The sequence below is a fragment of the Carettochelys insculpta genome, chromosome 10 (assembly GCF_033958435.1).
Source record: "Carettochelys insculpta isolate YL-2023 chromosome 10, ASM3395843v1, whole genome shotgun sequence".
In the NCBI taxonomy this organism is placed as follows: domain Eukaryota; kingdom Metazoa; phylum Chordata; order Testudines; family Carettochelyidae; genus Carettochelys; species Carettochelys insculpta.
Genome location: NC_134146.1, coordinates 45,736,724 through 45,750,013, shown reverse-complemented (window position 1 = coordinate 45,750,013; position 13,290 = coordinate 45,736,724). Strand labels below are relative to the sequence as shown.

The 13,290-nt window shown below is 54.7% G+C and overlaps 1 protein-coding gene across 2 annotated transcripts in view; it reads right to left on the bottom strand.

Moving 5' to 3' along the window:
- EPHB3 (EPH receptor B3) overlaps positions 1–767 on the bottom strand; it is a 46,916-nt gene extending 46,149 nt beyond the window's left edge. For both annotated transcript variants that reach the window (XM_075004641.1, XM_075004642.1), the window contains exon 1: positions 551–767. In XM_075004641.1, coding sequence (XP_074860742.1) covers positions 551–632 — 82 coding nt within the window. In that variant the 5' untranslated portion in view covers positions 633–767. The remainder of the gene's footprint in view (positions 1–550) is intronic.
- Between the last annotated feature and the right edge of the window lie 12,523 nt (positions 768–13,290).

The window sequence follows — 13,290 nt, the reverse complement described above, 5'->3', positions numbered from 1 at the left end:
TAAAACCCACATCTGTCTGGGCCCAGCGACACCCCTTGGGTTCACATACAACCCCACACGCAACCGGGACGTGCCTTTGCCACCCGAGCTCACCCTCCACAGACGGGCTGCGGGGCCCCGCAGACGACTGACGCGCCAGTGGGGAAGCTGCCGTGGGCTGGCCAGGCTCTCTCCGCGGGGGTCCGGACAGTCCCGAGTGGGAGCCAACCCCTCTCCCGCGCCGAGCCCTCACCCTGCAGCCGGGGGGCCGCTGGTTTCGTGGGCCAGGGGCGCTGGGGGGTGGGCAGCAAGTCCGCACTCCCCGATCCCACCAGCGACTCCCCGTCCGGAGCGGCACTCCCGGCACAGCCGTCCCCGGGGCAGCGCGGGGGGCCCACAGGAAAGCGGGAGACCAAGGCAGCGCCCGGCAGGGGGATCCCGGCCGCCCCAGCTCGGTCCCAGCAAGGGAGGGGGACTCCCGGGCGGCGAGGTCCGAGCCCCCACGGTGGGGGAACAAGCGCGTCCCCGGGGCCGTCGGTCCGGCGCCCCGGGCAGCCCCGGCGGGTCTCACCTTCCAGGGCGCGGCTGCCGCCGGGCAGGAGCAGCAGCAGCACCGGCAGCAGCACCGGCGGCGGTGGCGGGGGCGCAGCCATGGCGGGGGCGCGGGGCCCCGGCAGCGGTCGGTCTCGCGGCGCGGGCTCCGGCCCTGGGGAGGGTAGGGGGGTCCCGGGCTGCGCGGGGCGAATCGGCTCCGGCGCGGCTGCCCCGGAGACTCGTGGATCCGTTCGCCGCCGCTCACGCTCCAGCTCTGGGGGCTCCGGCTCCGCCGCCGCGGCTGAGCCCCAGGGGGCGGGGCCGAGCCGCCAGTCACCCGCTCGGCCCCGCCCCTGGCAACCAAACGCCGCACTCAGCGGGAGCGCCGCGCCGCCGGCACGCCCCCTGACAACGCCGACAGCGCAGCCCATTGGGCGACGGGACCCTGAGCCCCGCCCCCAGTAATGAGGCGGAGCTTAACCTCGGGGCGGAGTTTGAGGGAAAGATGAATTAGATGGGGCGGGGACTCGGTGCCAGGCCAACAGCAGGCCCCGCCCCTCCCATTGAGCTGCCGGCGTCAGAGCGAGGAGAGCGCCCCACCTTGCGGCCACACGAGGAACTGGCCCCTTAAAGGGGCCGCAGCCCCTTCCCACGGTGAGGAGCGGGAGGAGAATCACGAGACGAGCTTAAACAGAAGGACTCGCCCGTGGCGAGCCGCCAGCCCGCACGTCTGTGAGTGAGCTCGGCAGAGCCACGGCCAGCCCGCCCCGCCCCGCCCCGGCTGTCTCACCCCTCCTGTGGCCGGGCAGCTGGCACCCATCCCCGCATCCCGGCCCGGCCGCCCACAGCCGCATCCCGGGTTCCCCCAGTCCCTGACTCCCCCCCAGCGGCCCCGTCCACGGATCCCCCAGTCCCCGAATTCCTCCACAGCCTCTTCGCTGATTCCTCTTCCGACAGTCCCAGTTCCCGCATCTCAGGATCTTCAACCAGCTCCTCCCTGCCGCCCACAGCCACTTCCTCCGCCTCTGGCCCACCTGCTTCTCCAGTTCTCTCCCCTCACGCTTGGCCAGTTCCCCCGCATACTGCAGCTCCTCCCCCTTGGGTTCCCCTGCCGCGCCCCGCTGCACCGTTTCCCTCTTCCTCCTGCCCCCAGCCCCATCCCTGCTCAGTCTCCCATCAGCTCTCCACTGCCTTTCCCTGACGTCCCCTCCCAGTCCCTCCAGTCTCCTGCCCCTTCCCAGTCTCCTCTCCTAGCTCTCAGGCGGCCTCCATCTTTCCTGAACGCAGTCAGGCCGCAGTCCCATTGGAAACAAGGCAGAGGGGTGACCAGTGGCTGCCCCACCGTGTGAAACCTTCAGTCCCAAGCCGCCAGGTTCCTTTGAGATCCAAGGGCAGCAAAGTTTACAGGGCCCCGGGGAACACCAGCTCCTCCCTTATCACCACCCGCCACGAGGCTGGCAGGCAGATGGAGCTTCTCTGCAATGCGGCTGGCACAGCCCAGCTCCCTGCCACTCTGCAAACCCTCAGCCCCTTACTGCTTCACATGCCATTGCTGGGCCTTGCGGGTGGTCCAGCTCCGGAGAGCTGCAGCACCGCAGCGGAAGCTACAGTCAGGGCTAGGGCTAGGCAGGTGGATCCTCTGTCCCTCAGCTGCACCCAGTGAGGTGGAAATTTCGTGCCACCCTGAGCTCCAGGTAGGCTGCAGCCCCAGTAACAAAGAAGACCCAGAGCATACTGCATGGAACCCCCCACATGCCAGTTTCTCCCTCTCCTGGCCAGCAGACTGCACCCACCTGCTGGCACGTCCAATCTGCCCAGGGCCCAGGCGGCAGAGGAATCCTAAGCGCCTTTCTCACCCAGTCTCTGGGATGTGGGTGATGACGGCTGCTGCAGGACATGCTGCTAATGTGTCAAGGTGGTGACCCTGAACCTCCCAATCTATGGCTCGGGGTCACGGCACTCAGCAGCATGGAGCCTTGCATGATCCCTGGGAGAAATATCCAGACTGCAGCATTTTACGGGGCAGCGCCTTTGCTGCGCTCTGTCCCTTGGCACTGCTCAGGTGGCAGGAAGAGGGGGAGATGGGCTGTGCCCTGTAGCAAGAGATTATCCTGGTGTAGGAGAGCTCCCAGGGGCCACAGGACTGGCATAACTGGATCCTGGCAGCACCTCATGCAGGGTGATTGTCCAGAGCACAAGTCACTTTGGCTATCCCCAGCTAGTGGTCCTTATGGGCTATTACCAGGTGGCATAAGATAGACAGGGGTGAGCAAACTTTACCTTGGGCCCCACTTTTTGTTCCTGCAATTAGCAGGGTTTTCCCCCAACCTGTCCAATGTTATCCAAACTGATGGAAATTTCAGTTATGTTCATATGGAAAAAAAATCTTTTCATCACAGTTAAGAAAATAAGGCAGTAGAATGTAAAATCTTTATTCGTCGGTGTAGAAAAGTGACTGCACCGACGTAGCACCAGTAACATATTTCAACATTTTTAATGAGCTGGATAAGCCTGAGACCTAGCAGCTTAGGAAATTTCACACCCTCCTGAGGGGGCCCACCCCCATTTTGTGCACCCCTGAGATAGACCAACCTCCAGGTTTCTCTGAAGTGTGCTGGGACCAGGAGAAAGGCAGAGCTGGAACCAGCCTCTTGTTGCCCCTTGTCCCAGCTCACGGGGTGTAATCCTCCATGATCCTCGGCCGGGTAGGGAGGAGGCACTCTGATCAGCATCCCTCCCCATGAGAAGAGACAGCTGAGATGGAGAGAGGAGATACGACTTGCTGACGGCCACCCAGAGAGTGAATGTCAGCACCCAGAACAGAACTCAGCAGTGCCTCCTGCCAGTCACCCACCTGCTCTTCCTGCTCCCCTCCCATAGCCCTACCCCCATGGCAGCCTAAATGGTGAGCGCTCCCAGGCAGGGACAGCCCAGGCTATGACACTGCCTGGTGCACAGGGAGGACCCATCCAGATGCTCTAGATATGGTCACAAACAGCTGGTTGGGCTTCAGGTCTTTTCCCATCTTCTGTGGCACTGATCCATCTGGTCCTTGATAGGCAGTGTGTCCTGCTTGCCCTCCGCCTCCTCACCCCATCTGCTGATGAAGGACAGGGCTCTACTGGTGCCTGACCGGGCTAACCAGTGTCACATGGTGCTCCCTGGTTTGCATGTGTCCAAAGGCTCCATTCTCATCCTTCCAGCCCCCAGACTCTGAATCACATGTAACACCGACAGACCTGGGCTGCCAGGACCAGGGATAGAACCTGTGAGCATACAGGCTAAAGTCCTGCACTGTAGAGCAGACTTCACTCACCCTAGAATGAGGTCTCAGTGCCTCTGGGTACTACACATAGAATACACGAACTGGAAGGAACCTCAAGAGGTCATCACGTCCAGTCCCCTGCCCTCATGGCAGGACCAGGAGCCATCTAGACCATCCCTGATAGATGTTCATCTAACCAGCTCTTAAATATCTCTGGTGAGGGAGATTCCACAACTTCCCTAGGCAATTGATTCCAGTGCTTAGTCCACCCTGACTGTTAGGAAGCTTTTCCCTTGCCTCAGTTTTAGCCCATTGCCTCTTATCCTATCATCAGAGGTTAAGAATTGTTTTTCTCTCTCTTCCTTCTAATACCCTTTTAGGTACTTGTAAACTGCTAACATGTCCCCTCTCAGACTTGTCTGACAGTGATCCCAGAGGCTTCACAGAGGGTTTGCATTGTACTCCAGGGCCACGTGTACCAGCTCAGAAGCAAAGTTCAGCCTCTGTGCTCCCTTAGGAGTCCAGAGGAACGCCCAGCTCTCCGGCCAGGAAGAGCAGGGAGTGGATTCACCCCATGCTTCCCAGAAACAGAGCTCTTGTGGGGCAGAAGTGGACAGCTGGGTCAGTTTCTCCTCCACAGAGAGGCTCTGCAGCTCCTCAACCCCTCCCCCCCAGCTGCCCTCCACTATTCAGAAGACAGAGGCTACACAGCTAGGGGCCTATGCACTGCCAGGCACACTGGGGATCCCCTGCCAGCACCTCTGGGGGCCGTCAGCCCAATGCAAAATGTAGCCCTTGGGCAGTGACTGCACCATCAGGCAGCTGCAGCCAATGGTGCTTAGTTGCAATAGCATATGCAAATTAAACACATTTGCTCCCTTGTTACTGGACAATCTGGCCGTGGCCATCCTTAGGCTTAAGAGTCGACACCCACTATTTGGTATGGGGCAGAATTCCCATGTCACTGAGTGTCTCACACAGCACTACCCCAAGGCCCGTGGGCAGATTGGGTTAGAAACATCCTTGGAAGAAATACAAAGCTCCTGTTGCATGCAGACAGGGTCTGCCACGCTGCTGCCTCACTGGGCAGGTGACCGAGCCCTGTGCTGCCGCAGGCCAAGCAGCGAGAGAGAAAATGGACAGAGGGCACAGCACTCCTTAGGCACCACTTCCCCACAGGGGCATGAGCCCTCCGGCCTTTTGCCTCCCGGTAGCGAGGTCCTGGGATGGAGCTGTTCAGGTGAGGACTGTGTCCTGCGGCCTGCCTTGACAGCAGCAACCACAGCCCAGGCAGCGATCAGCACCCTGTATGCCAGAGGGCACATTCTCCCTTGGGTTGTGTGGCATTTTGCAGGTTTAGACCAACGGCTGCGGGAGAAGGTTAGGAAGAACCGTTTGTTGAGCACAGGAAAGTAGAGAGTTTTGAGAAAAGATATTCATGACTCAACAGGCCAGTTGCCTTGGCGTTATCCCCAGGCTCTCATCACTCCTCACCCTGGGGTATTCAGGTAAGCACTGAGTATCTGTGAAACGCTCACAGAGCTTCACAGTTCCGGCCGTTTTAACACCATTGAGTCCTACAGGGAGATCTGCTATGCAGGATTCCCTGTTTACTCTCCAGTGTGCTCCATCATCCAAGCAGACAGCTGAAACTGTGGGCTGATCCCCGCAATCTCCATGGCTCCTTCAAAGGCCAGGAGAACAAACACAACCAGCAGGCAGGGGTGTGGGGCTTAGCTACAGGGGAGAATGCTGAGTCTGGCTTGTAGAGAGGCATAAGGCCATGAGGCATCCAGCTACAACCCCAGGAGGCACTGCAGTGGCATTTCACAACAACAAAATGAACTTTTATGCAGACACTAAAAAACATACCTGGTGATAACCCACATTTGCAACCAACAGACAGTTTCAATGGAAAACTCTCTACCAGCCCTCGCTGTGAGACCAGGCTCCCTCACGGTGGCATAAGCTGGAAGTGGCTGCCAGGCTGTTTGTCTGTTCCTGAGCAACGTGGTGCCAGGATCAGCAGGAGGGGTCTGAAAGAGGAGAAGGCAGCGGCTGGTTGAGCAGCTTTGAGAGGGCTCGCCATGCAGCCGGAGGGGTGTGGACGTCAGTGCAAAGCCGGCTGGCAGCGAGCTGGCATCGTTATGTGATGCACTGGGACAGAAGGTCAGATCCGTAGGGAAGGGTGGAAACATGAAGGCCCTGAGCCAGGAGAACAAAAAACTTGAGCACAATAGGAACAACAAAAGAGGAGTGAAGACAATTCTACCGCCTACGTGCAAAGTTGCTAATGGCAAATACTCCACTTGTAAAATACGGAGCCATGTGGAAACACTGGGAATGAGTGACACAAAACGATGCCGAAGCCCAGGCTATTTTGTGATTTCAGATGCCTGAGTTACTTACCCAAGCACAAGATTTCTGACTGGAGCACATGGGAAAACTGTTTCTTCACCCTTCAATAACTCCAGAACGGTTGAACAGACTTTAATCAAACTTTCCGAAAGCATTACCTCTGGGGGCTGAGACCAAGGCTGGACAATTTCAACCCAAAAGGAATGTCTTCAAGAAAGTTCTGAGCAACTGAAAGGGTGGTGGTGGTTGGTGGGGTAGAATGGTTAGTTGAAGTCCAACTTTAACTACCGGATAGCACCTGTTTCTCACACTGGCTATAATGAATCAGCGGAAGCTTGAACAAGGCCTCTCCACCTGATTCAGGAAACACTGGTCAAGGGTTCTTTGCTCACTGGGCATAAACTCCCTAGGTTACACTAACTCAGTGTTTCTCAATCTCTTTTTTTTTAATAAGTACCCCTATTGCAAATATATATAAGTACTCCCAAGCTCCTCTGTCATGTAGCCCCAAAAGGTGCATGTACCGCCGGTTGAGAAACAGGGTCTGAAGGTGATCTGAGGTCTTGAAACGAGTGCCATTCAACCTTTCCAGATAACTGCACTCTTTTCAGGGGTCAGATTTGCTTTGCATCCCACCAAGTTACACCTCATTTAAACATGACGTACTTACAAAAACATGCAAAACTATCACAGCAGACGACTCCTGAAAACTTGCTGACTTTCTACCATTTTCTTATCTAATACATGAACTGGAACAGAAATATTGTACTTATGTTTCAGCATCAGGCGTATGAAGCAGTAGAAACAAGTCATTGTCTGAATGACCTTTAAGACTGTACTGTCTTTGCTAGTGTTTTTTACATAGCCTGTTGTAAAACTAGGCACATATCTAGATGAGTTGATGTACTCTTGGAAGACCTTGGTGTACCCCCAAGGGTACAGGTACCCCGGCTGAGAAACACTGCACTAGAAAGCTTATGCTCCAAAATATCTGTTAGTCTATAAGGTGCCACAGGACTTCTTGTTGCGCTAGATGGCCATTGAGCTTCTATTTTTCACATGAAACATGCTGACCACTTGTGGTAAGTAAAGAACAAGTTCAAAGAGGTTAACTCCATTGTCCTGACCCAATTCTTGTGTCAGGCACGGTCCTCCACGGATCCAATCAGTCACCACGGAATACACATGACCATAACCTCAATCACCTTCCTCTCTCAAAATCCAGAAGAGGACTCGCAGCAGTGGCTTGATGTGACAGCTCGCACAAAGCTGGAGACCTCAGTTTTAGGACTAGCTGCTCACACGCCTGGCAGGGTGACCTTCGGGAAGGACCACTTTCCTGCTCTGTGCTGTGTCTTCCTCACCTGTGACGAGGTGGATGTGGCACTGAGACAGCGAGGGTTAATAGCTCTCCTACAGCACCTAAGTGTTGTCTTTAGTGGGAAAATGGCAACAAGGCCAGGGGAGAATAACTGCACAGGAACAGGAAAACCCTGGTAACCACTAACTAGCCTGCCCGTCCCTCTCCTTCAGTAACTTCATCTGCCTGTCCCTGTTCTTTGGGTGGGCATGGACAACCCAGCAGGTTACCTCCACAAAGAACAAAAAAAGGGGAAAGGGAAGAAACCACTCCCGAGAGGTTGGAGAGCAGGAGGAGGTGCTGACAGAATATTTGATTCATCTGCAGCTCCACATGGATCCTAGTGTCAGCACCTGCGCATTAACCCTGCTCTGTGGTAGGGTAAAATCTGACAGAAATACATCGTTTCCGAGGGAGAATAGTTAGCGTGTGGCCAGCCCCAACCAGCTCATCAGGTTTGTGTGCTCTGGGCCCCACTAAATCCACCTCGTGCACACAGAGCCTAAACTTTCCCCTATACCTTGAATGGGGGCAAAAAGTTAGAGAAAATCCCATATTTTGTAAATAAAAACTAGCTGCTGAACCAGAGCGAGTCAGGAACACAGCTCCAACCCCAGTCAATGTCTTTTAGGAGGTGCTGGTCAACCCAGAGAAATAGGACTTCAACCAGCACCCAATTTCAAAGACTTCCCTTGAACAAGACATGAAGAGACACCAAAGCAAAGCGACACAGAATATTCAAAGGAGAGAACCCCGCACCCTTTGTGAAGTTTCACCTCAGTTAGCCATCTGCCTTTACAGCAAAACCAGCATGGGTCCTCCTTTTGCAGCCCAATGTAGAACACAGCTCTGGAGTCCCTACAAGATGCTTCCTAAGGCTTTGTGAATGTGACAGGAATAGTTTCTGCCATTCACAAAACAGCTTGTGGCCGGTGGAGGCAACAGGAGTGGTGGTACACTTGGCCCTGTGCCTGGAGCCCTAGGCTGGGGTACGGGAGACCGGGTGTGGATCTTCAGTCTGGAACAGCCCCCCACAATTTTGAAAAGTTTTGAAAAGTTTCCGGTTTGGTTCAACAGAACTGAATTTCTCCCCCAACATTTCAGACCTGCCACCGAACCAAAAAAACACCCCCATCATTCGCCGTAACACACATATACATGCGGGTATATATAATGTAGGCCGATGTCCTTGAATGGACCATCTTTGCCTACGGTTGGACCTCTCTAATCCAGAACTCCCTCATCCAGCAAAATCCATAATCCGGCATGCTTTTAGTTAGCTGGACACCCACTTACCAGGGGTGTGGCCACGTGTCCCATGGTCCCATAAGGTTTGTTTCCAGCCATGAGTCCTGGCTCTCAGTGCTCTGTGCTGTTATTTAGCTCTAATTTACCCCCTAAATGTCTTCTAAGAGCCCAGGAAGCAGTGGCAGAGTTGGCAATACTGCTAGACAATACTGAGGTCCCATGGTCTACCAAACTTTCTCATTCGGCATCAGTCAGCTCCCGCGGGTGCGGGAAGAGAGAGGATCAACCTGCTGCAACTTTTACTGCAGCTTAAAGTTTTGTTTGCAATTTCTTTAGTTTTTAGATAAGCTGGATTACTCGGGTGGCAGACTCCTGCTGTGGCACATGACTAGCTCCCTGCATTATCTTCTGAGAGCTTGAAACTCCCTTTCAGCCTGGTATGCAAAGCTTTTCCCAGAGTAGGGATAATTGTTTTAGCAGCTACTTGGCTCTGGCCAGTTTCCTTCCCAGGAGCCCACTGTGCTTTACCCCCAATCCACACCTCCCTCTGCAGGAGGGAGTCCTGCTCCACTGGACGATACTTGCATATCTAGGATGTTATTTATCTGTATTTCCCCTTCCAGCTTCCCATCCTCTGCTTCCTCACCAGTATTTTCTCATGACTCATCCTGCTCTGCCCCACTAGCTCCAGGATGCAGGTAAGTAAATCTAACACGTAAACTTTCAAGTGCTAATTGCTCAGTAATTAAAACTTTAATCACTGGGCAATTAACACTTTAAGCAATGTTTCGAGATCTGTTCCATGTCAACAAGGATGAGTGCATCTCTTTTTGCCCCAAAGCAGAGGCCCTTTTTTGCAAGAACCCTACTCCATCCAGCAGGGCACAGATGTGTCTGTGCATATGTGTGTGACATACAGAGATCTGAGCCAGAGGTAGCCAGAAAATGATCAGTCACTGCTGTAAAATCTTAAACGCAGATCGTTTGGCATTAAGCAGCATATGAAAGAGTTTTGTTTCTTTAAATCTCTTGCTTTCCAAGCTCTGGGGATTAAAATTCTCTTAATCGCTTACTTTAACCGCATACATTTGCAGATAAATTGCTTCTCTTAATTCAAAACCTGAAGGAGGCTTAGAGTGGAAGTCTGGCCACAACTCTTACTATGCAATCACTTCAGTGACTCCCTGATACCGGCTTTGTGCCTAGTATTATGGTGCAGATTTTCAAGAGAGCTCTGCTTCCATCTAGGCACCAAAATAAGAGGGCTGACCTGCAGAAGAGCACAGCATGTTGGGTGTGCTTGTGAAAAGCCAGCAGTGAGACTGAGCATGGCAGAACTGGAGACCTAAATGTGATCTGAGCTCTTTGGAAAATCAGGGAGGTGGGTCGGGGGGGAGACACCAAGTGTGCATACCAAGCCCTTGAAAATGTGCATGTGTTGCATCCTCTTTTCCCAGCTCAGTTTTGAAGAGCACGCAGGTGCCATGGAAAGTGGGGAGCCCTGAGAGTTCAGGCTGGAGGAGCCCCCCCCACCCCCGCAGGCTTTGTAGAGCTGTGAAGCTGTGGGGGAAAGGGGGACCTCTCAGATGCCCCAAATTAGCTCCACCCGCTGGAAGGTGTGGGAAATACATCTGTCTGGAGGCAACAAAGCCCCTCCTTTGTCTCTGAACCAGAGCAGCATCAACGTCCAGAAAATATCACCCATTAAGTGCTTCCCTGCAGGCTGGGAAGCTGGTTCAGACCCCTTGGTCATGTCAGATGGTCTCCTTTCCAGGCTGTTCACTGCTGCCTGTTATTCCCTGTACTCTGCACCACGCCTCAGGCGGTATCGCAGCGACTGGCCCTGACTTCTGGGGGTTAGCGGCTCAGTCGAGCCAACCCGAACGTCCTCCAGGGAGAGCAGAGAGGAGCAAGCCTGGGCTGGGAAGCAGCTTCCGCCTTCACCTGGCATATCAAAGCCAACCAGGTCACGTCCAAGAAACACAGCCACCGCGGCCTAGTAAACGCCAACGAGTTATTGTCCCACCAAAGCCAACGACACAGCCCACACAACGCCACCAGCACTGCCTGGAAAATGCTGCCAGTACATCTGGATGCCTCCCAGCCTGTGCTGCCCCCAGCACCGCCCAGCAAAACCAGCCAGTGCCACTCGGCAGGGTGCTGCCAAAGCTGCCTGGCATCACCCAGCCATCGCCACTCCACAATCACACCTTGGGGAATTTCCTGTCCTGCCTGTCAAATCTCGAGCCCTGCTCCTCTCCAGCTGTCATGTGTCCCCACACAGATGCTTGTGCTGTTGGCTTATTAATGAGTCCGAAAGTCCTGAGTTCAGGATCCTCCACGAATGTTAACTTGGTGCTGTGTATTTTACGTTCCATAACATGCCCCAGGCCCATCCCAGCTGTGCGAAAAGCCCCGGCTGCTCCCTACAGTGTGAACCTGAATGGAGGGGATTTAGTTCAGGCAGCACTGTTTGGGATGGGTCAGAAGGAAAAGTTGTCGGCTTTATCCAGCCATAAGCAGCCTTCTCGCCTTGCTACTGCCAGGTTATACGCCGGCAGGCCCTCGCCCCAGGGAATGCAGAGGATGCTGATTTGGTATTTGTGCCGTGGCAGTGACTGGAGGCCTCGGTTGAGCCTGGGACCCCCATCGTGCTGGGTGCTGTTCGTACATCTAAAGAATAGATGGTCCCTACCCAGTGTTCCCTGCAGCCGCTCAGGAGAAGTTCAGGTGCTGCCCAGCTGATTAACAGCACACACATAATGTCCAGAACCAGCCGTGTGCGTTTCTACTGGTAGTACACATGCCCCTATGCATTGGTGCACATAACAAAATTTATTCTGTCCATGGATGGAAAAAAAATAGAGGTAACCTGCCCATTCAAACTCACAATCTGAGCATCCAACAAGAGCCAGCACTGGGTACAGCACACAGAGCAGGGGAGCACAAGTAAGCAGTGACACAATTATCATTAGCAGCCAGAACCAGGCTGTCAGCACGCCAGCGGCCTCATCCTCGTGGTTGTCAGCATCACAGTGCAGGCAGGTTGCAGACACATGCTACTGATGCGGGGGGTTTTCTCAGTCACAAAAGGCAAAACAGCCTCGTTGCTGACTTTCAGACGAAGGAGAAGAATCGAGAAAGAAAGAACAAATACGAAGTCTCCATGGGAGTGAGTGAGCTGAGTCACTGCATGTCAGACACAGCACCTGGGGACTCTATGGTGGTGCAAGGAGAAGGGTGAAAAATTGCCCTTCTCCTTCACTTTTGATGTCAGGCCTCAGGCAACTTTGGTTCCTCCTCCATGCCTGGGCTGGGCCCTGTCCTGAGATCCCAGATGCAAGAGACATAGCAGAAGACTATTCCTATACGCTAGATTCTGGGACAGCAGAAGCGCCAATTGCATATTGACTGGGACACCGTCCAGTTTAGTTTTAAATGTGCCAGGGGTTGGGTCCCTTGCCATTGCCTCTTCCCATCTTAAACCACTCCTAGCCAACTCTCTCTCATTCCACGGTTGCCATGCCATCCCCCTCTTCAGGTTGCCATGGCTCCCCCTGCCAGTGGCAGCACCAGCATCTTCTTCCCAGAGAAGGCGCAGCTTTCCCTTTCAGTATCTAGTGCCCAAGATGATGGTACCACCAGGAAGAGCAACTGCATTCGGGATCCCACAGACACAGGAAGCCAGCCGTGCTGTGTGTGGGCTTGACAACATGGAGATGAGCTGGGATCAGGAGTAGGATGCCCACAAGGCTTAGGGGGAAGAGAGATGCCTGCCCTGATTCCTGCCATGCTGCCTCAAGGGATCTTCGACTTGGCAGCATGATCCTGGGCTCCCAGATCCACACTGGAAAGGACTCAGGAGCATGTGGCAGCTGAAGGAGGAGAACCTAGGGGTTGTCCTAGGTGTAAGTGAAGGGCCTGGGGGTAGGACGTTTGTGCCTCTCGGTGAGGGAGGTTGGTAGCTGGATGCTGGGAGGGTCTTGGTTCAGAGTTGGAGCATAGCTGGGAAAGGTGCAAAGCATTGTGAGGCATGGCATTGTGAGGGGGTGTGGCCCAGAAGGGGCGTGGCTTAGTGAGGGGGCGTGGCCTGGCAAAGCAAGTCCTCCCTCGGTCACTTTCAAACATTCACAATTTTGTCCTTCCAAATGGAGCTGTCCTGCCCTTCTGCACAGGCTGTCGCCTCTGCACAGGCACAACCTGCCTCCGCTTTGGGACAAACCGAGAGGGGTGTTCCCAGAGCACACACCCCCTCCCGCGCCCTGACCGAGCATCTGAACTGGCTGCATTTCTTTGCTGCTCAGAGAACAGCTGGGCAGAGTTCATTCCGCCTCCCCGGAAATGCAAAGCGAGTGCACGCAAGGACAGAACATTACAGACGCACGTGCCTGGTCAGGCGCCAAGACACCACGATCCCATGCCCAAAATCTCACACCTTCCCACAACCCGCACGTGCATCACCTCACCCACCTGGCCCAGCCAGGCGACATTTCTGCCTCAATGGAACATTTCCTGGGCCATCCCGAGCAGCAGAGAGAAGCGGCTG